Here is a 21,255-nt window from a genome sequence, read left to right as displayed (position 1 = left end):
GGCCACATTCCCCTCAGCCCAAAAAGCTGGGACATCCCGAGACATCCCCCCTGAGCAGAGCCGCATCCCCACAGGGAAACACCACGACCCATGGCCCCATCTGCCACCATCCCCTCAGCTGGGACCTCCCACCATCCCCTCAGCCACATCCCCATCCCCATCCCCTCAGCCGGGACCCGCCTCCATCCCCTCAGCCACAGCCCCATCATCCCCTCACAGACAGCCCCCCCCAGCCGCACTGTCCCCGCCGGGCGCCGTTCCCCCGCCCTCCCTGCGCGCACTGACACGACACAGTTTGTGCCCTCAGGCAGGTTTTATTTCGGCTCGGGCCCCGCGGGGCAGGGACTGCCCCAGCCGCGCCGCCGGCCCGGGGGAGCGCGGAAGGCGAGACGCGCCCTGCCCTCAGCCGCCCGCTCAACATGGCGGCGCGTGACGTCACGGGCACACGCAGCACCGCCTCCTCCTCCCCGTGACGTCACGGGCACATAAACGTTCCCTCTCCGCCTCATGACGTCACTAGCTCCCCCAGCCCACTTCCGTGACGTCACGCGCACCCACCACGCCCCCGCCCTGTCCCCGCCTTCCCGCCAGGCCCCCGCCCCGCGAGGCCTCCGCCCGGCCGGGCTGCCCCGACCCGTGCCTGTCTCCAGCGCCGCGCTCCCGCGGCCGCTGCTCGCCCTGTCCCGCCCCATCCCGGCCCCGTCCCCCCGGGCCGCTCCGCCGCTGTCCCGCCCGGCCCGTTCTCGCTCGGCTGGCGTTGTCGCGGGCGCGGCGGGCGGCGCGGCGGGCGGGCGGCGCGGGGGCAGCCCGCGGGCGGGCGGTCCGGGCCGGGCGGTGGTGCCGGGGCTCCGGAGCGGCCGCGATGCCGCTGTTCGCCCCCAACCCCTTCGAGCAGGACGTGGGTGAGCCGGGGACGGGGCGGCGCCGCGACGGGACGGGACGGGGGGCGGCGGCTCCCTCCGCTCCGTCCTCTTCCTCCCCTCCCTCTTGCCCCATGTCCGCCGGGCTCGGTGCGGGGCTCGCTGTCGGTGTGGAGGGCTGGGGGGGTGCTGGGCACGATCCCGGCATGTGTGTGCCCGGGTGGGCAGAGTCACCTGGGCTGTGCCACAGCCCCAGTGCTGGGGCACTGCTGGGACCCCAGCCAGGACATGGAGGGGCTGGAGCTGGGAAGGGGCTGGAGCAGCAGGAGGGGCTGAGGGAGCTGGGGGGGCTCAGCCTGGAGAAAAGGAGGCTCAGGGGGGACCTTCTGGCTCTGCAATCCCTGACAGGAGGGGGGAGCTGGGGGGGGTCGGGCTCTGCTCCCAGGGAACAGGGACAGGAGGAGAGGGAACGGCCTCAGCTGTGCCAGGGAGGGGCAGGTGGGACATCAGCAGGAATTTCTCCTGGAAAGGGTGGTCAGGCCCTGGCACAGCTGCCCAGGGAGGTTTGGAGTGCCCAGCCCTGGAGGTGTCCCAAGGCAGGCCTGGCCGTGGCACTCAGTGCTCTGGGCTGGGGACAAGGTGGGGATGGGCACAGGGGGATCCATGGGCTGGGAGGGCTTGTCCACCCTCAGGGATTCCACGATTCCTCCTCCCACCGTGGTGGGTTCCCGAGGGGGAGCAGCCCCTCGGTTCCTCGGCACCATCAGGAAGTGTGTGGTGTTTTTCCTGCTCTAACTCCCGAAGTTTTCCAGCTCTTCCCGCGTGTCTGGGGTGCTTCGGTGCCTCCTGCCCTCCCCTGGCACTGGCTGGGTTTGCAGGGATTCGGGGAGTTCAGGGGTTAGCTGTAAATCCAGCTGCTTTTCCTCCTTTTCCCCATGGAATTTATTACGTTATCCCTCCCAAATTCCCCCGAGCTTCCCTATAGAACCCTATAAATGCCCCCTGAGCTTCCCTGTAGGACCCTGCTGTGACACGTGGGGGGATTTTTGGGGTGTGCTGTGCAGGAGGTGACCCCCGTGGGTCCCTCCCGGCCCGGGGCACTCCGAGATGCCGTGGTTACAAAACCCGCGGCCGGGCTGGGGTGACACAATGACTCAGTCCTTTCGGGTCGAGTTCCTGCCCTGCCCTCTGCTTTCTGCAGCAGCAAAACTCCCGAGGCTGAGGGCAAATCGTTCTCCCGTTTTAATTTGTTCGCGTTTGTTTTGACCCCCCTCGTTTCGGGTTCCCGGCGCAGTTTGATGTGGTTTTTTTTTGACTCGCCTCTCACGTGGCTCAGGCTGGGGGGGGATTCCAACAATTGCAATTCTTTTCGAACTCCTGGCAAACTTATAATTCAAGGGCTTCCAGGCTGCAGAACTGGAAAAGTGGGAGTCTGTTCGCTTGCGATTTCTTAATTTTTCCTGAGCGTAAAATTTATTTATTTTTTTTTTATTTAACAGCTGAACATTAATGATTTAGAATTCGCCCGTCACTTTATTACAGCTAAGCAAGATTATTTAGAGTTTATTCCTATCACTTACTGCAATTAAACAAAACTATTTGTAACTTATAATTATCACTTATTACACTTAAACATCCAGGTTTGGGGTTTTTTGGGGGTTCATTGAGGTGATTTTTGGTGGAAAACCGGTTGGCCAGAGGAACCCCCCAGAACTCTGAGAGGCTCTAAACTTCCTGCCTGGATCTGTTCCCAGCCCACGTGCACTTGCTGTTTTCCCGTGTTTTCCTTCCCCTTCCATCCTCCTTCACCTCCCTGGTATTATTTTTATTATTTATTAATTTATCATTATTTATTTTTTATTTATTTTTATTATTTATTTTATTTGATATCCCTTTCCTTTTACTCCCTTACATTTGATTTTCTTTTTAAAGTTTTTTTAAATTATTTTTTATTATTTATTGTTTGTTTCATTTCATGTTCCTTTCCTTTTACTCCCTTACATTTAATTTCCTTTTTAAATTTTTTTGGTATTATTATTTATTTTAATTATATATTTAATTTCGTGTTTCTTTCTTTTTTTCCCCATACATTTTATTTCCTTTTTAAAGTTTTTTTTTATTATTTTTTATTATTTATTTTATTATTTATTTTATTTCATGTTCCTTTCCTTTTATTCCCTTACATTTAATTTCCTTTTACATTTTTTTGGTATTATTTTCATTATTTATTTTTATTAATTATTATTTATTTTATTTTATATTCATTTTATTCCCTTACATTTGATTTCCCTTTTAAAGTTTTTCTTTATTATTTTTATTATTTATTAATTTCATTTCATGTTCCTTTCCTTTAATTCCCTTACATTCAATTTCCTTTTTTAAGCATTTTTTGAGTATTATTTTTTAATATTTATTTTTATTATTTATTTTATTTCATATTCCTTTCCTTTTATTCCCTTACATTTGATTTCCCTTTTTTATTTTTTGTATTATTTTTATTTTTTATTTGATTTTATGCTCGTTTCCTTTTATTCCCTTATGTTTTATTGCCTTTTTAATTTTTTGGTATTATTTTTTATTATTTATTTTAAATTTTTATTTATTTATTTTTTATTGAACTTTATGTTCCTTTCCTTTTACCTTCCAGCTTCCCTCTAAGGCCTCACCTGCTCTCAGTGTCAGCCAGGACAGATTCATTTCTCACTCTGCAGTAATTCCTGCCTTCCCTATTTTATCCAAAATCTTGCAAATATTTGAGAACAACCCAACTGGACTTTTTTTTTGGGGGGGGGTTTTGCTTTGGTGTTTCTTTTATTTTTGACTTGGCTGATTAAAACCCCTACCCCGAGCCTGCATTTTTATCTCTCTCATTGTTGAGATGTCTTTTATTTTCCACTTTTCCCACACCAACTGTATTTTTAAACGCTTTGTGCAAAATCTGAAATATTGGTGTGCAGACAGGGTTTCATTTCACGTCCTTTCAGGGGCAGATTGGTCTGGAAAATTGCGATTTTGGGCTGAAAGTGGCTTAGTAGTGATTTTTTTGGTGCTAAATCAGGGCTTGTTTTCTCTGTTTCTTGCACAAAAAGTGAGCCAGGTGGAAAAAAAATGTTATTTTCTAGTATATATGGATTTGGGAAGCCTGGCCCCAGGGAATGGAGGACTGGAATAACAAAATATTTGGCAGTTTGGCAGGTTGGTGGAGCTGCCAGAGTGAGGAGCTGCTGCTGGAAAAGATGGACACGGGCAGGATTTGGGCATTGCCTGCTTCCCATCCTCAGGATTTCTCTTCCCCTCATATTTGGTCTAATTTCTGTGTGTTATCCATCCCTTTCTTGGGAAAAAAGGGGAAAGAAATGGTGCCATGAGCTGGGAGAGAGGCTGGAGCACCTTCCCAGGAGGAGAGGGTGGGAGGATTGGGATTGTTCAGCTGGAGGAGAGGAAGGTCCAGGGAGACCTTGGAGCCCCTTCCAGGGCCTAAAGGGGCTCCAGGAGAGCTGGAAAGGGACAGGACAAGGTTGATTTAGGTGGGATATTGGGAAGGAATTCTTGGCTAGGAGGGTGGGGAGGTGCTGGGATGGATTTCCCAGAGAAGCTGTGGCTGCCCCTGGATCCCTGGAAGTGTCCAAGGCCAGGCTGGAGCAGCCTGGGACAGGAGGTGGGACTGGATGAGCCTTTAGGTCCCTTCCAACCCAACCCATTCCATGATTCCCTGACACCCAGCTTGGGGTTGGCTGTTGTGTGGTGCAGGGATGATCCCGAGACGCTTCCCCCAGCGGCACAGCATTCCCTCTTTTCCTGGGAGGCTGTTTGGAGGCTGGAGCTCCGCAAGCTTTTTCCTCCTTTTGGCAGGAATAGCAGCAAACAACTCCCAGCCCCTTCCCAGCTGCTCCTTGCGGGCTGGCACAGCTCCTGCTGCAGCTGCACATCACCCACCTCCAAATCTCCAACTGGGGCTTCCTCCTTCCTGCCTTTTGGAACCCCCCAGGCAGCAGGTTGTGAATGGATTGTTATTTCTGTCACAGCACACTCAGCTCCGGCGTTCCCGCGTGGATTGGGGGATGCAGAGGGTCAGGCAGGGCACGGGGTTAGGGGTTGTACTCTCCTAGCACTGGAAAACATCCTGGAAAACGTGTCCTCCCACAGCTGTTCTGCTGATCAAATCCAAGTCTGAGCATCTGGGAAGGAGTTATCCTTCCAAAGCATCTGGGAAGGAGTTATCCTTCCAAAGCCCCTGTGGGAAGGAGGAAAGCAGGTGGTGTTTAATTCGGTGTGCTGGGAGCAAGAGGAGTCTCCAGAGCTGGGAGGGTTTAGTGTTGGGGTTGGGATCCTCCCCAGAGCAGGCTGTGTGGGTGCAGGGGAGGGATTTGCCTCTGACATTCTTCCAGGTAGGGATGTGCTGGCTGGGGGAGAGGGAAAAGGCCCGGGAATTGTGGGTTGGGAGCACAGAGTGGAGCTGTGCTGTGGTTTGGGATGTGGAAGATGTGGAGGGAGGGATGGGCCTGGAGAAAAGGAGGCTCAGGGGGGATTTTCTCACTCTCTGCAACTCCCTGATGGATCCAGGTGGGAGTTGGGCTCTGCTCCCAGGGAACAGGGACAGGAGGAGAGGGAACGGCCTCAGCTGTGCCAGGGGAGGGGCAGGTGGGACATCAGCAGGAATTTCTCCTGGAAAGGGTGGTCAGGCACTGGCACAGCTGCCCAGGGAGGTTTGGAGTGCCCAGCCCTGGAGGTGTCCAAGGCAGGCCTGGCTGTGGCACTCAGTGCTCTGGGCTGGGGACAAGGTGGGATTGGGATTGGGCACAGGGGGATCTGTGACCTTGGAAATCTCATCCAGCCTCAGGGATTCCATGATTCACTTCCTGGTGAAGCCTGTAATCATCACACCTTCCTGGAGCCACGGGCAGAGTTGGGAGTGTTCCACCCCTGGCAGGCAGAGCTGGGCTTGGTTTCCACTCAGGGTCCAGGAACACTTCAGTACATCCTCGGGAAGCACTTCCCAGTGTTCTGTGCAGGATGAAAGTGCCACCTGTGCCTTCCTGACAAGCACCAGGAGGGCAGGGAAGCTGCCCTTGGAAGGATCCAGAGCTCACACAGTTCTCTTGCTGACCTGCCACCCTTTCTCCCTGTTCCCTGCTCCCTCCCTGCTCCTGGAAAAAGAGGCCTCTCTCAGAAATCCCAGGAATTCCAGAGTGGTGACCCCAGGCAGTGTGCCCAGGCTGTTTTCCAGGCCTTGGTGCTCTTTGTCCTTGGCTTTCTGGGCACAGCTGGTGGCTGCTGGAATTCCAGGAGCAGGATTCCTGGAGGATTTACCCCCTGGGGATGGGGATGTGCTTTCAAAAAGCTGATTTTTCCCTGGCAAAACTTGCCAGGAAACCCCAAGCTTTGTGCACCAAACAGTCCATGATAACCTTCCATGACTGTCCAGCGCTGGGGGTTGGTCTATCCAGGGAATCTCCAACCTCCAGGGGCTGATTTGGTTTGAATTTAACTCGATTTTTTTAAACTAAGTTGAATATTCAAGCGTTTCAAAGCTCAGCCACTCATTTATTTTCCACAACACCAATGAGATTTTTTCTTTGTTCACGCCCTAAAATGTTGCTGCACTTCGAAGAGAATGTGACCCTCGTGTCATTGATCTGCAATATTTAAAATTAAAATTAAAATAATAAAACTTAAAGCACAAATAAACAGCAGGAAGCCTTAGCAGTTTATCTCTAGAAATGAGTGTCCCTGCCCATGGCAGAGGAGCTTTGAGGTCCCTCCCAGCCCAAACCACCCCCTGATTCCAGGAAATGTGAGTTATTGGTAGATACCAGCATTAGGGAATGTGGTAGGATGGCTGGCTGGAATCTGAACAAAGGGCTCACACCTCATAAAATCTCATTTTTCCTTGCAGAGAAAGCTACCAATGAATACAACACCAGCGAGGACTGGGGGCTCATCATGGATATTTGTGACAAAGTGGGGAGCACTCCCAACGGGTGAGTTGGGCCTCAGAATTCCCTGGAATTCCGGGTTGGTGTGGTGGATATTTCTGAGGGAAAAGCCTCAAAGTGCTCAAATTCCACAGATAACGTGGCCTTGGCTCTGAAGTTCTTTAAAAGCAATATTCCAGCAGGATTATTCCAGCACAAAACCAAGGGCATTCCAGGGTTTTTTCTGGAATTTCGCACAGCAGCCCGAGTTATTCCTAGTGAATAGGCTTAAATTTTGCAGAAAAATATCTATTTATGATGAGAAATCCAGGGTTAATTAGCAGGAAAAATGGGACTGAGGGAGGAGAAAAGGGGAAAACCAGGGATCAAAACACAGATCACTCGGAATCAGTTTAAGCTGAGTGGCAGTACTGGGATATAAAGGGAATTTCAGGGATCTTACAGTGGCCAGAAGATGTGGAATTTTAAGGTAAGATGCTGCATTTTAAGGCATTTTTTGCAGTGATAGCATGTTTTAAATTTTTAATTAAACCTCAATTAGTGCACAGGCAGGATTCTGAAGGCATTTAGAATTTATAGAATTTGATTTAGCAGTTGTATTTAACATATAAGATTATGACACTGAGAAAACTGAGGGGTTTTGGGTTGTTTTGTTGTTTTCTTTGTTTGTTTTTAATTAATTACCTCCCACAAGGAATAATAGCAAATCTGTTCCATCTTTTATTAAAAAACAGTGGGTTTAGTGCCAATTTTGTCAAGGGAACTGTTTTAAATCTGGTTTTGGAGGGGGCCAGATTGTAAAAAATGCAGTGGTTTGTTTTTTAAGGGCACGTTCAAAAATATAGCTATATCAAAATACATCATTAAATCTTACCTATGTGATTTTTTTACATGAGATCAAATCCTAAACTCTGAATTTTCAAATTGCTTCAGTTTTGGGTAGTTTTCATCCCTCTTGCCCACCACTAAGATAATAATAATCATATAATGAAAGCAAATAAATATACAACTTAAATAACTCTATAACTTAAAATCAACTAAGCTGGCTTTGTTTGTACCTGAATTAGGATAAAAATATTAAGAATAAAAGCCTGTTTCTGTGGCACAGAGACTTTTCTGTGCTCTGCTGCTACAGCAGCTCAAGGGATGTTAGTTTTTAAAATGCAGCATCAGCTTTTTCAGGGGGATTTCATGTTTTTAGGAGCTCGAAATAATAATAATAATGTTAATGAGGCTTTTCATCTGCCTGAGCCCATGTAGCTCCTGCTGCCATTAATGCTCATTTAGAGTGTGGAAAAACTCCTCAGCTGGAACATTTAAAATGCTATTTATTATTCTCTACCCACCTCAGATCGTGCTGAGAGAAAAGATGAGATCCTTGTGTCCCCAGGCTCTGGAAAAGGGGATTCCAAGGTGGAAATGAAATCCTTTGCAGTGGCCTCTAAAACAACCATTTATTTAGTAATTTTTTTTTTATAGTGACATTTCTTCCATTGTCTAATTCGACTTAAAATATCATTTTACCCCTTTGTTTGGAAATGGATACAGAGGGAAATGGAGCCCTTTCCAGGCCAGGGCACAGACAGGAGCAAACAGGTTGTTAAATCTCTTTTGGGCCCAGCCCTGGGAGGGGTTTTCAGGTCTGGGGACATTTTTTGTGTCCAGCAGTTTGGTTGCTCAGCCAGCTGGAGTGGCTGCTCTCACTCCTTGCAGGCACCTGCATTTCCCCCTGGTTGTTTCTGATTGTTTCTGATTGTTTGTGATGGTTTCTCTGTTCCCTTTGGCAGAGCAAAGGATTGCCTTAAAGCCATCATGAAGAGGGTAAACCATAAAGTTCCCCACGTGGCTTTGCAAGCACTTACAGTGAGTAAATCCCCACTGTTCCCCCCCAAAAAGTGATATTCTTTGTGCAATACAGCCATTACTTAAGCAATTAACACCTTTATTCAGTTAATAACTTCATTAACACACAGTCTGTTGAATTGAACCCTTTTATTTTGGGTTATTTTCACAGTTTTCACCCTTTTTTCCCAATTGTACCTCTGGTTTTTGCAGCTTTTGGGAGCCTGTGTCTCAAACTGTGGGAAGATATTCCACCTGGAAGTGTGCTCTCGGGATTTTGCCACCGAGGCTCGAGCAATAATAAATAAGGTAATGCCTTTGCAACCCTGAGTGCTGGGAGAGGATTGTTTTGGCCATTTCTCTGCTTTGTCTCAGCATAACAAAACTAATATTCTGGTTAATACACTTTTTCTGGTTTTGGTGCAGTGGCAGGAGCTGCTCTTTGTGTTTTCAGTGATATTTGTGATTCTTCCTGTCAAAAAGAATGGATTGAAGAAGTGACAGCTGCTATTTTTCCAAATGACATGAGCAGTTTTAATTGAAATTAAAATCTCTGACCCTTCCCAAACTCGATTAATTTGATCATGGTAAATGCAGCTTTTCTTGAAGAGGGTTTTATTGGCCTGGAATGAAACCCTGAAGTGAAAGGGAAAGCTGTGAGAAAGTTAAAGCACCTTTTTACCAGGAAAAGGGTAAAATCTGCAGACAATTCTCCAGAGATTCTGAGGGTGTTGAAAGAGAAAATAACCAAGAGAGGAAGACTTGAATGTTGGGGTCCAGCAGCTGATGGGATTTAATGTGGATGTGAGGAACTGAAAAGCACACCCAGCTTTTCCCAGGTTGCTGCTCCAGCTGGAGCCACACCTGGTTAATGGGTTAAAAAGGAGTTTTCAGCTGCATGGGAGCCCTGGAACCACCAGGGGTTGAGCAAAGCAATTAAGGGAACTTAATAAAATTGCTGGGAAGCAAAATGAGTTCACAGCTCTCCTGCCTCTTGCTTTCTGTGGAAAAATAGGTCTCCAAGTGCTCCCCTTTTCTCCTTACCCACGGTCCAGGCTGAACCAGAACTTGACCTTCATGGTCTGACAGCCCCAGGAATGCCAGGGAAGCCTGGAATCCCCTGGGAGGGTGGGCTGCTGGAGAGAATTCACTGTGCTTTGGGGAAATTATTGCTGTTTTACCCCTGTCCCTGGCCCACTTTGGGGCAATAATGTGCAGAGGGCAGATCAAAGTTGTCCTTTGCCCCTTTTCTCTAGGTGGGAATTCAGTCCCGTGTCCCAAATTTTTGTGCTGATACCGAGCCCATCAAACTATGGCTTTACTTGGAATTAAAGGCACGTTGGAGCCCAAACCTGGGAATGTTCTCACTGCTCAGAACATGCTCCCAGGCTTCCAGTGGGAGCTGATTCCCTGGCTGAGGAATCCTGTGCAGAGGCTGGAGGAGGATGTGGGAGCAGAGGAATTGCAGGCAGAGCAGGGACCTGAGCTTGCTTTGCCCCCCCAGCTCCAGGCAAACATCTCAGAGCTTCCCTGCCCCTCAGCTCCCAGTCTGGGAGCACAAACTGTGCCAGGAGCTGGGTGGCTTTATGGAGAGTTCCTTTTCGTGGGAGAAGCTGATTCAAGGAGACAGAGGGGGTGGTTCGGGGATCAGGGCTCGGTGAGGCTCTCTCAGCTGGCAGAAATGTGTTCTGGCAGCTGGGGAGGAACTGCAGAGGTCAGGAAAGGCAGGGAAGGGGGATTGTCTTCCAGGGAAAGGCAGTGTCTTATGTTAGACCAACTCTTGTGGTGTTGGGAGGGGAATCACAAAAGGAATGGAGAGGAAATTGAGGTAAAATGGAGGGGCAGAAATTTGGGGAAGGTGTGGTAGGTGGCCTGAATTCTCTCCAAAACTAGCGAGGTGGAAACGTGGCTAACATCTGAAAAGTCAAACAGTTTGTCTTTTAACCCTTCCTTAACCACCTAAAAGTGAATTTAAAACACCAGCACTCTTCCTGTGCATTCTGAGGTTCAAGCACGTTCCTTTCCTGTGCGATTTTGTCTTCCAGGCTCATCCCAAAGTGTGTGAGAAGCTCAAAACCCTCATGGTGGAGTGGTCAGAGGAATTTCAGAAAGACCCCCAGTGCAGCTTGATATCTGCAACTATCAAATCTCTAAAAGAAGAAGGGGTCACTTTCCCTGCAGCTGGATCACAGGTACAAGGAATTCACTGTTCCTGGGAACAGGGAAAAATATGTCTGGCAGTGGTGATTGGAGCTTTGGATCCGAGGAGAGCAGGCTCCTGGTTCCTGTTGGGCTCCTCCTTAGGCTGAGCTTCACTGCTGGCCATTTTGGGTTTTTTTATGAATTAAAAAAATGGGAAAGTTAGAAAAAGAAGACCAGACTGAAGGCCCTCCCATGGTGCCCCTGTGAGTTGTTTCTGTTTCTCCCAAAGATTTTTAGAGCTTTGTTTTCCTGTCACCCCCTTAACCTGAAACAGTTCTGTACCCACACTTGGAATTTGGTGTTTCCTGGCTCTCCTTTTGCTGCCAGGGAGCACAAACACCTTCCTTCTCCCTCACAGAGCCTCCCAAAACAAAGGGCAGTGCAACAGAGACATTTTGGAACAGGATCTGTGCTGTGGTTTCCTTTCCAGGTCCCCATTCCCTGTCTGGGCAGTTCCCTGTCCTTGTCAGGGGTTGTCCTGGATTTTGCAGTGGTTTGTTCTTTACTTTTTCTGGTTTATTATGATTATTATGATATCTGACTGGCAGATGTCATGCCCACTGGCTTCTTTCTAACCTTTATTCTTGATGCTCCTAAATATTTCCATGTTCATCGTGAGTCAGGTGCAGATCAGCCCTGAAAATTCCAATGACAGCTCCTGTTCCATATTCCTTGCCCCAAGTTTACTTCGCTCTGCATTAAACACTGAGGGGTTTTTTAACTTCTACAATCTTTCCTTCCTCCACAAAGATGTTTTCACTCCTCAATCCAGGCTATGTGTTAAAACATATGGTGGAAACATGGAAGGTTTGAGCACTGGCACCCAGTCCCACTTCCCTGGGGGAATGAAAACTCTAGGAATGATTTCCCTGTGCTGCTGTGGAGTCAGCAGCTCCCAACTGGAGCATCTCCCCATTGGAAAGGAGTGGGGGGAAGGACAAAGAGTCATTTAAATGAGTAGCCTCACTTCAATAAATATGACTAAATGGAACAAATACGACTAAAATAATTATTTAAACGCTGTTTATGTTAAATCTCAGTATTTATTTTACTTCTTTCCACGCTGAAAACAAATTAAAGAGCTTGGCTGAGGTTCTGAAGAGTGGTGATTTTTCCTTCTAGAAAGTCATCTTGATTCCTTAAAGGCAGCTGACCAGTGCTATTTTTTTCAAGTTTATAATTATAGAGATTTTAGAGTTTTTCATTTGTAACCTGAATTTTCTGTTGTTCCTACCTTTGCAGGCTTCCACCAACGCTGCTAAGAATGGTTCATCAGCCAGCAAAACCAAAGAAGATGAAGATATAGCTAAAGGTGAGTTCCATCTATGCTCCAGAAGTTCTGGTAAAAAAGCAGGGAAATGGGAATTTGGGGGCTCTTTCCTGCCACGTGGAGTTGAAATGGAATTCCCAGCAGGCTGGCAATTGGAATGCTGTGCCATTCAAGGCGTTTCCTCCCCCATGAGGATTTGGGGTAAGAAATATTCTTGCCCGTCCCAGCCATTTAAACCTGCAATTTGAAATCTCAGAGAGGCAGGCCACTTTTTAAACAACACAATAAACACTGTTTGTATTCCACTGAGAAACCCAGCTGCCCTCGTGTGCAGGGATAAAACACCCCAGACACTGGATTTTCCTGTCTCCCTTCCTTGTAGCCATCGAGTTGTCGTTGCAAGAGCAGAAGCAGCAGCAGATGGAGACCAAAGCCTTGTACCCCAGTGCAGAAACCCCCCCAAACACCCAGAGCCTGAGGAAGGTGCGAGCCCTGTATGACTTTGAGGCTGTGGAGGACAATGAGCTCACCTTTAAGAGTGGAGAGATCATTTTTGTTTTGGATGACAGGTATGACACGCTCACACGGAGCGGGGGCTTTGTGCCACGGTTGTTTATTCCACAAAACGTTGTTTTCTTGGGATTGCTCAGTTTTTCCTCTGATGCTTTTTCCCCTTCCCCATGGAAACCTACTGCCACTCTGGCCTCCCTCACACTCCTTCATCTTCACTTTGTCTTCCCATCCTCCTCGTTTTTGACCTCAAATCACTTTTAGTGCAGGCAGACTCAAACATTTCGTGCAATCTGTAGTTTTTAAGATAAATGTTAGTTGGTTGTGTGACATCACAGAGGTGGAATTCCAGCTGCTTCCAGCATTTGTTAAGTCTCTGGCTATCGAGGAGCACATTTGGTAGGAATAAAACTGATTATAAACAGCTGAAATAATTCTTGTTGTTATCACCTGTAATATATAGAGTTGTAAAAGGATCAGTATTAAGTATTGATGAATTGTGGTAAGTTTTGAGTGATTCCTGATTTCTCTTCCTCCCTTCCCTCCCCTCTGCCCCAGCTCCTGCCTGTGGCTTTGAGTTAATCTCTGTACTCAGGATCTCAGGTTTCCTGTAAAAAGCCCCAAATAACGTCTCTGATTTAACATCCAGGGTTTTTAATCCATCTTTATTCCCCCAGTGACGCCAACTGGTGGAAAGGTGAGAACCACAGAGGAGTGGGGCTGTTCCCATCCAATTTTGTGACCTCTGACCTGACTGTGGAACCCGAGGCAGGTGAGTGACCTGCCAAAACTCCAGGGATTGTTTTAGAAAGGCAGGTTTATGTTTAGTTGCAGCTAATTAGCCCTCCCCAGCATAATAATTCCCTGATAACCATCCTGGGGAAGGAACTGAGAGCCATCCTGCCCTTGTTTCCAACAAGCCACCACAGCTCACTGAAATCTTTGTTTTCTGCTCTGAGTTTCCCTCTTGCAGAAATATGGTTGAGCTCACCAGCACTGTTTGTCAGAAACCTGTTCCATATGAATGCAGCAAACTTCAAATGTCACCTTCCCCCCTCAGACACAGGAACAGCATCCACACCCGTGGCAGGGGGTTGTCAGAGTCACATTGTTGGCTCCATCCGAGCCCATGGTTCCAAAATCAACCCCCAGCACTCGGGACTTGGCTGGAAGGGAATGTGCTGGAGGTGGTTTTTTAAGCTTGCAGGTTTTCTGGGCAAACCCTTTCCCTGGGTGCATCAGTGCCTGAAGTACTTACTCAGACCCCTCTGCCCTTCAAAGGGCTGGTGGATGACAGGCAGGAGATGTGTGTTTTGAGTTCATGTGGGGCTGCAGAAAATAAACTCCTCTTTGTTCTTCCAGCAGCTGTGGATAAAACCTCTGCTCCCGAGGATAGTGCAGAAGAAATTAAGAAAGCAGAGCCTGAGCCAGTTTATATAGATGAGGTATGGAGCCACTTGAAATGTAAAATATTGCTGAGCTTTTCCAGCCTTTTGCCACTGAATGTTGGCAGATAATTTCTTTTTGCATCAAGAACTTTTATTTGAAAATTCAAACAGTCTCTCTGCCGTGGTTGGGGAAATAAAAGTTCGTAATCTTGTCTTCACCTTCCAGGATAAGATGGATAAAACACTGCAGGTGCTCCAGAGCATAGATCCTACAGATTTAAAGCTTGATTCTCCAGATCTTCTCGACTCAGAAGGTACTTGGAGCACTAAGCTATTTTTTTTACATCATTTCTGCTCACAATTACCTTTTGTGGCTCGAGCTGGTGGCTCTTTTGTGTTTATTTTAAGCTTGGAGGAACCGTGGTCTGTACCAAGGGAGTGCTGCAGAACAGTTTCTCTCTCAGTGGGAGCGTGGGGCTCTGTGCATAATTTGAATTTCTTTAATAGTTCCAAGCCAGCTCCATGTTTAGCAGAGCAATTTGCATAGCTTCCAGCTCACATAAAATGCCTGATCTTTGCAAGATCCAAATCCCAGCTCTGAACTAAGCATTTACTGAAATAACATTAAAAAAATCGGGAGTTTTACCCAGCTACACGAAAATCAATTGCTTGTTTCAATAAATGCTTTGGGCTGCATTTAAAACCCTTAATTGTGCAAGGCATTAACCACCTCAACACTTTGTGCTCACAGATATCTGCCAGCAGATGGGCCCAATGATAGATGAAAAACTAGAAGAGATAGACAGGTGAGCCTCACAAAGCTTCCTTCTCCTGTTTGCTGATTTGCTTCAACTTGTGCAGTTGGAATAACATTATTTTTTGGTGCTTTCCATCACCCAAGCAGGAAAAAAAAACTGTGACAGCCCTGCCTTTGTGTTTTAATGCTGAAGCACTGAGTTCCCAGGGGCTGCACTCAGATTGGGTTGCTGCTCTCCAAAATTCACTGCACGAGTCATGGGTGCAGTTTATTGTGGCATTTTTTTGGCTGGAGCCTTTTGCAGCCTGGCCAGAGGTTGGAATTTTCAGTGTCCTGCTCGCCATCCACGACAGGAAAATCTACTGAGTGTTATCTTCACCTCTCCCTCCTCAGATTTGGGCTTCCAAGACCTGAGGGAGCCAGGACAGATGGAGAGGGGCTTTTTACAAGGGCTGGAGGGACAGGACACAGGGAATGGCTTCCCACTGCCAGAGGGCAGGGACAGATGGGATATTGGGAAGGAATTGCTGGCTGGGAGGGTGGGCAGGCCCTGGCACAGGTTGGGCAGAGAAGCTGTGGCTGCCCCTGGATCCCTGGAAGTGTCCAAGGCCAGGTTGGACGGGGCTTGGAGCAACCTGGGCTAGTGATGATTCTTAATTTCCCTTCCAACCCAACCCATTCCATGATTCTGTGATTCCTGGGGATATTTGGGGGTGAAAATACCCCTGGGAGAGTTGCTTGTCTCATGGCAGCTGGGGAGGGACAGTTTTGCACCACTTGGGCTCTCCCTCCAGTCCCAGAACAGCAGCTTTCCAATATAAATAGGTAAAAAATCGACCATTTACCTCTTGAAGGTTTCTTTTCCTTGCACATTCCCAGCTGTTTATGAACCATTTCCCTCTTTACCCCCTCTAACAAAGCTCAGTATCTCTGTTCCTTTGTTTTGAAACAGGAAACATTCCGAGCTGTCGGAGCTGAACGTGAAGGTTCTGGAAGCTCTGGAGCTCTACAACAAGCTGATGAATGAGAGCCCCATGTACTCAGCCTACTCCAAACTGCACCACCCTGCACAGTTCCCACCCACGTCCTCGGGGGTCTCCGTGCAGGTCAGCATCCCTCTGGGATCCGGGAATAAAAATAGGGATTTCTGTTTGGAAGGATGACAGAAAACACCCAGTGAGCCCACGAGCAACCTGACACTGCCTGGGGGCTTTTTCACAGCCTGGACAGGAAAACCTGGTGGATGCACTGCTGGCTTTGCATGGCCAATTGTGAAAACTCCCCGAGATTCCTGCCATGATTCCTGTTCTTTTTACCCTTGGAATTGTGTGCCTCAGCAGTTCCTGCTGTGAGTCACGCCAGCCTCCAAGTGGAACGTTCCCTTCTTACTTAATAGAGGGGCTGGGGGTGAACTGCGCTGTGATATTAATCCCAAGGGGTTTTGGGTTTTTTTTTTCTAAATATGGGAACACCCTGCTTTGAGGTCTCTTTTTCAAGGAAGGCCCACATTCCATGGGTTCTGATTCCCGGATAGGAACACAGTTATTAGTTCCCAGCACACAGGCAGGCTCAGGAGCGCTTCACCCTGTCCCCAGCGTGCCTGCTGATGGCTCAGGGAGAAAAACAGGGGGGAAGGAGAGGTTTTAAAGCACAGGAATGGGGGGTTTGCCTGAAGTGGATTTTACTTTAATGTTAATTGTTCTGTGGGAAAAGAATAGTTGCCATGGCAACTGCCAGATCTGAAAATATGTCAGTTAAAAGTAATTCCGTGTCCTTAACTCCCGGTGACGATGGAAGATTCATTCTGTTTGGAGGTTAGAAAGTAATTTAAGCCAAAAGGCGACTGGAGTTTGCTGTTCCTTCCAAGATTCCTGCTTCCAGTGGCCAGAAATGCAGGATAACGCTGGCCGTGCTGGGCTCGGGGTGGTTATTTGGGACAAACCTTTCCTTCAGTGCCCATAAATCATCCCAAATCCAAAGCCAGCGAGCCCCTTAGTGCTGTGATACCTGGATTTGGAGGAAATCTTGTATTATTTAAGCCAGAAATGCGAGAAGTTAAAGGGGTTTGGTTTCCACAACGTGCTACAGGAATCTCAGGCTCCTGCTGGATTTTCTTTGCAGTCATATCCCGTGCAGCCTCCCAGTGGGAATTACATGATCCAGGGGGTCCAGCAGGTCTCCATGTCCCCAGGGTACAGCCTGGCACCCCAAAGCCTCAATTCCTCTGGAGCCACTCAGCCACCTCAAGCTGCTTATATAAGGTATGGATCCACCAAATCCCTCTTCCAGGCGGGAATTTGGCTGCTTGGCCTGGAAGTTCCACGTTCTTGTCGTGTTTATGTTCACGGTGACGCTTAATTTGGAAAGGAAAACACCAGTTTTACTGAACTGGGTGTCAGTGGGAACTTTACTAGGGATAAAATTGATCCTGCAGGGGGATGTTTGCCAGGAAGATTTTAAGGGATGAAGGTTGGAAAGGAACCTCAGACTTGAGGTTTAACCACACGGCCCCAGAGAGTAAAAGTTAAAGAGATTACACAGATATTTAATATATTAATTCAACATATTTCACAGAATATTCTGAGTGGGGAGGGACCCACAAGGATCATCGAGCAGTAAAATTATTGGGGGTGAAAACATTTTTCCTGCAAAACCCATAAAATCCTGCCAAGTTACAGGCATGAAAAGTATGGAAATGAAGTATTCCCAGGAAATTCTCTGGTTATTAACATGGGAGAGCTACAGGAGGGGAAGCTGGGTCAGGTTGTGAGGGGGGGTGTGTGTGTAAAAGCTGTATTTTTGTAGTCAGGAAGCCACTCAGTCCCCTGAAAACTGATTGTCAAATTTATGTTTTCAGAGCCCGCAGCTCGCTCTGGGGGCTGACAGTGGTGCTGTTTGTAGAGCTGACCGTGAGGCAGATGGATGATTGGTGAGAGTGAGCCTTGTGTTGTCTCCCCACAGCCCCGGCCCCGACCCTGCTGTGCCTCAGCCCTTCCCGAGCGCCGGCACGGCCGCCTTCCCCCCGCCCCCGATGGGAATGCCCGTGGACATGGCAGCCTTCCAGAGCACCACGGCCACCCTGCCTCAAGGACCAGCTTACCCCGTGGCAGTGCCCGCTCCCTCCCTGCTCCAGCAGCAAACAAATTACCATCAGCAGCCTCTGCTTTAAAACAACCAGCTCCTATTCCTGAGTCAGGGAATGACCGCCCGACCCAACGATCTTTCTGAAGCCCTGCCGTGGATATCCAAGTACATCTTCCTTTTCCGATAACCCAGCTCGCTGCAGAGTGAAAAACAGGCACCAGCTCTGATGGTGATTTGCATATTTGCATCTTGAACTAGATTAGGGGATGGTTTAAAATAATTCCAGATTCCTTTGAGCCCTTTTTTTTCTTCCTGCGCTTTCAGGAAACGCCACTTGTGAATCTTTGAAAGATGGTCCCAAAATAATTGCCTTTTAAAGTCGTTTCTGGGGACTGGAGGAAGCTGAGACGTCGCTCAGTGTTGCTTTTTGCCTCCTCTGGTGTCTCCTGTAATCCTTCTGTCCCGGGGGCTTTAGGGAATCTCTGCAGTTTGGAGACCTGGAATGGGAGCGATCCCCGAGTCCAGCTGGAAGAGGGTTTGGTGTGGTGACAGTGAGGACCATCATCCCGTGGGAACAGGAGGTTTTTACAGGGATATTTTGGAAAAATCCAGGCAACTGGAGTGTTCTTCTTGAAGGAAACAAGTTTTACCAGAATTCCCTTGTCTTTTGGCAGAGGTGGCACTGCAAGCACAAGTGTCCTTGGGAAGAGCTGGCAGGGGATGCTCCCAGCTGGATCCAAGGTGCTGAGCCAGGAACTTGCACAGAATCCCTTTTTCTTTTCTTTTTTTGGACGTGTTTAGAAGTGAAGGAGCGTTGTGATTCCTTGTGGGAAAGGAGGGGGGCTCGAGGATGTTTGGAGCTCCTTAGGACTGCGAGGATCTGCCTTGTTCCCCTTCCAAGGAGGAGCTGAGTGGAACGGGAATCGCCTTGATGGGACCAGGGGGTTCTTCCTCTCTTGGATTTCCTTTCTCTGCCACCGTGTCCGTGTCCAAATAACCATGGATCACAGAGGAACTTTGGGAAGGGTGGATTTAAGGCCAAATCCACGTGCTGGTGGGTGGGAATGGTCCCCCCCACACAAGGAGTGGGAAACAACAGCCACATCCTGGAGCTGGGAAGTGAGGCTGAGAAAAGAAATCCAAGGATTTCTTCCCTGATGCACTTTTTAAAGGGGTGGGGTTTGCACGAGGGAGCAGATGAGCTGGATTATCTTTATCCATATCCTGGGAATGTGGGATTTCTTTCTTTTTCTGTTTCAACGCTGAAAAAAATCACTTTATTCTCTTCCCTCCTCACTGTAGCAAGGTCACATTTATACCTGCTCTAACACCCTCTGGGGAGTCATAACCCTTAGACTGGGGAAATAAGGGAAGCAATTCACTGATGAAAACATCTGGATTAAACCCATGGAGCTCCCAGATGTCTCCAGAAGCATTTTTGGTGTCTGAGTTTTGTCCCCTGATTGGAAGTCCCGGATTCTGGGCTGTGGAGTGACCAAACCACCCCCCCTTCACTCAGCACCTCCTCCACTGGTTTCACCTTTTATTTAATGATCATGACCCTCTGTTCACCTGCAGCCTCGTGCTCATGCAATAAGGTGTTGAGAACCTGCTCTTCAAATCACTTTTTTTGTTCAAATCGGTGCAATCGGGGAGGGAGAATTTCTGTCTTTCCTTTGGACAGGCCTTTAATTTGTCCTGATCCTTCCCCTGGGAGCTGCTCAGCACAAACAGCACCCGTGGCAATACTGAAGTGTTTTGATAACTTTGTTCCTTGTGTCTTTTAAGGAGGTGGATTGATTTCAATGCTGCTCTTCCAAATTCTTGTCGTTTTGGAGCTTTTGTTGTAAGAGTTGACTTCGTTCCGAGTTGGTTTGTGGTCGAATTAAACCTCGCTGTCGTCGGTGTAAATCCCCCACGCTGGTTGGGAATTTGGGATTGCTGTTTTCTCCAAGCTTTGGCCCCAGAGAAATCTCGAGTGGAGCCAGCCAGACGTGATTTGATTATGTTCAGTTCATTGTTAACTATAAATAATGTATATACTCATTTGTCTGAGGTTTTCTACGCAGCTCCACACGCGCCTGGACTTTTCTAAAAGCAGGATTTGTCCTCCTCTCATCTCTTCTCTTCCTAACTCTGCGATATGCAACTTGTAGATAGTGTAAAATAATTTAATTATTAATTAAACCAGTGTATTTAGAGGGGGGGTGCTGTTTCTCTTCACACTTGTAGACACGATCATATTTATTTTTGAGGCCTGATTGTAACAGAACACGCTGCCAAAGGATTTCTCTAACTCCAGATTTCTACCTGAGGTTTGTACCTGCTGTTTTCTATCAGGAATTCCCAGTGGAGAACTCCTGCTTTTTCATAGCAACCCTTAACACAGGAAGCCCGGGCGACTTTGTAACGAGAACTCTGTTGGGATACGTTTGTTCCGTGGGTGTTCAGTACCAGTAATAGATCCATTTCCTCCTGCTGTGAGTTGGTGACCTGTTCTTGTCTGTTAAACTCGGCCTTGCCACCCCACCCAGGGTGGGCCGAGGGGTTGTGCTGTCACCTGACCGTGACCAAGGCTTCGTCTGTTCAATTGGCTGCAGAAATGACGTTAAAAATCAGATTGTTTAAACCTTCCAAAGGATGCTGCGTGTTCATTGTGCTGGTGGGACAGCGGGCTGGAGCTGGGACCTCCCTCAGGAATCATTTCCTGAGAGGAACAGGATTTTATTCCCTTATTTTTATCTCTTGTAAGAACCTCTTGGTTACACTGAGCACTCTGAGGTGCCTGGAGTGAGTCAGGTTTGTTCACAAACACACCTGAGGAGGATTCTCTTGGCTATGCAGATAATTCCAGTGTCAGAGGAGGAATTTTCTTTGCTAAGTGATTAATTCCATGTCAAAAGAGGAATTCTCTTTTGCCACAGGGTTTAATTCCCTGTTAAAAGAGGCAAAACCTGAGTTGTCTGAATGTGACTGAGACTTCTGGCTCATCCCAAATGAAAATGAATCCTTTAATCCTACTGCTAAAGCTGTGCATGGGCACCAAAAACATGTGCAAGGAGCCTGATGTAGCAAGCCCAGAAATTGTTTTTTACACACAAATCCCTGGTTTTCATCACTTATTTCCAGCCCCTTGGAGTTTCCAGCCCCGGTGGGTTGATTTTGGGTCACTTCAGGCTGAAAATACGAACTTTACCAGCCCTTAAAAAAGCCAGACCATATCCTGAATTAGTGGGAAATGCTGGATTGCTTTTCCTCTTGGATCCATCCCATCCTTGCCTCGCTGGAGTGAGCCCTGATCCATCCTGATTTCTGGACAGAGCCTTTCCTTGGGAAATCAGCCACCTCACTGTTAATGTGTCAAGAAAAGTGCCTTCCCAGGACCAATTTAATGATGCAACTGAAC

General features: G+C 47.9%; 1 protein-coding gene across 2 annotated transcripts; it reads left to right on the top strand.

Moving 5' to 3' along the window:
* The first annotated feature begins 804 nt into the window (after positions 1-804).
* STAM2 (signal transducing adaptor molecule 2) lies at positions 805-20,487 on the top strand. 2 transcript variants are annotated; one of them, XM_050339686.1, is made up of 14 exons: positions 805-902; positions 6,757-6,841; positions 8,584-8,659; positions 8,852-8,947; positions 10,684-10,830; positions 12,083-12,152; positions 12,493-12,679; positions 13,298-13,392; positions 13,986-14,065; positions 14,235-14,322; positions 14,760-14,814; positions 15,718-15,871; positions 16,887-17,026; positions 17,727-20,487. In XM_050339686.1, exons 1-14 carry the CDS (start codon positions 863-865, stop codon positions 17,932-17,934), a joined length of 1,521 nt encoding a protein of 506 aa, XP_050195643.1. In that variant the 5' UTR covers positions 805-862; the 3' UTR covers positions 17,935-20,487. The 2 variants fall into 2 exon arrangements, with proteins under 2 accessions (XP_050195643.1, XP_050195641.1); XM_050339684.1 differs by having other exon boundaries at positions 13,983-14,065.
* The last annotated feature ends 768 nt before the right edge of the window (positions 20,488-21,255 follow it).

The sequence above is a fragment of the Myiozetetes cayanensis genome, unplaced genomic scaffold, assembly GCF_022539395.1.
Source record: "Myiozetetes cayanensis isolate MyiCay16 unplaced genomic scaffold, myiCay2020 scf9, whole genome shotgun sequence".
NCBI lineage: Eukaryota > Metazoa > Chordata > Aves > Passeriformes > Tyrannidae > Myiozetetes > Myiozetetes cayanensis.
Note: the sequence above shows the minus strand (reverse complement) of the source record. Positions and strands in the feature narration are given on the sequence as shown.

What these genes read in the sequence shown, in the direction of transcription:
- STAM2 (XM_050339684.1), top strand. Translation starts at nt 863, where the DNA reads ATGCCGCTGTTCGCCCCCAACCCCTTCGAGCAGGACGTGG. An exon ending in AGATGAAGATATAGCTAAAG is followed by an intron (nt 12,153 to 12,492) that starts GTGAGTTCCATC and finishes CCTTCCTTGTAG; the next exon opens with CCATCGAGTTGTCGTTGCAA. An exon ending in GACTGTGGAACCCGAGGCAG is followed by an intron (nt 13,393 to 13,982) that starts GTGAGTGACCTG and finishes TTGTTCTTCCAG; the next exon opens with CAGCTGTGGATAAAACCTCT.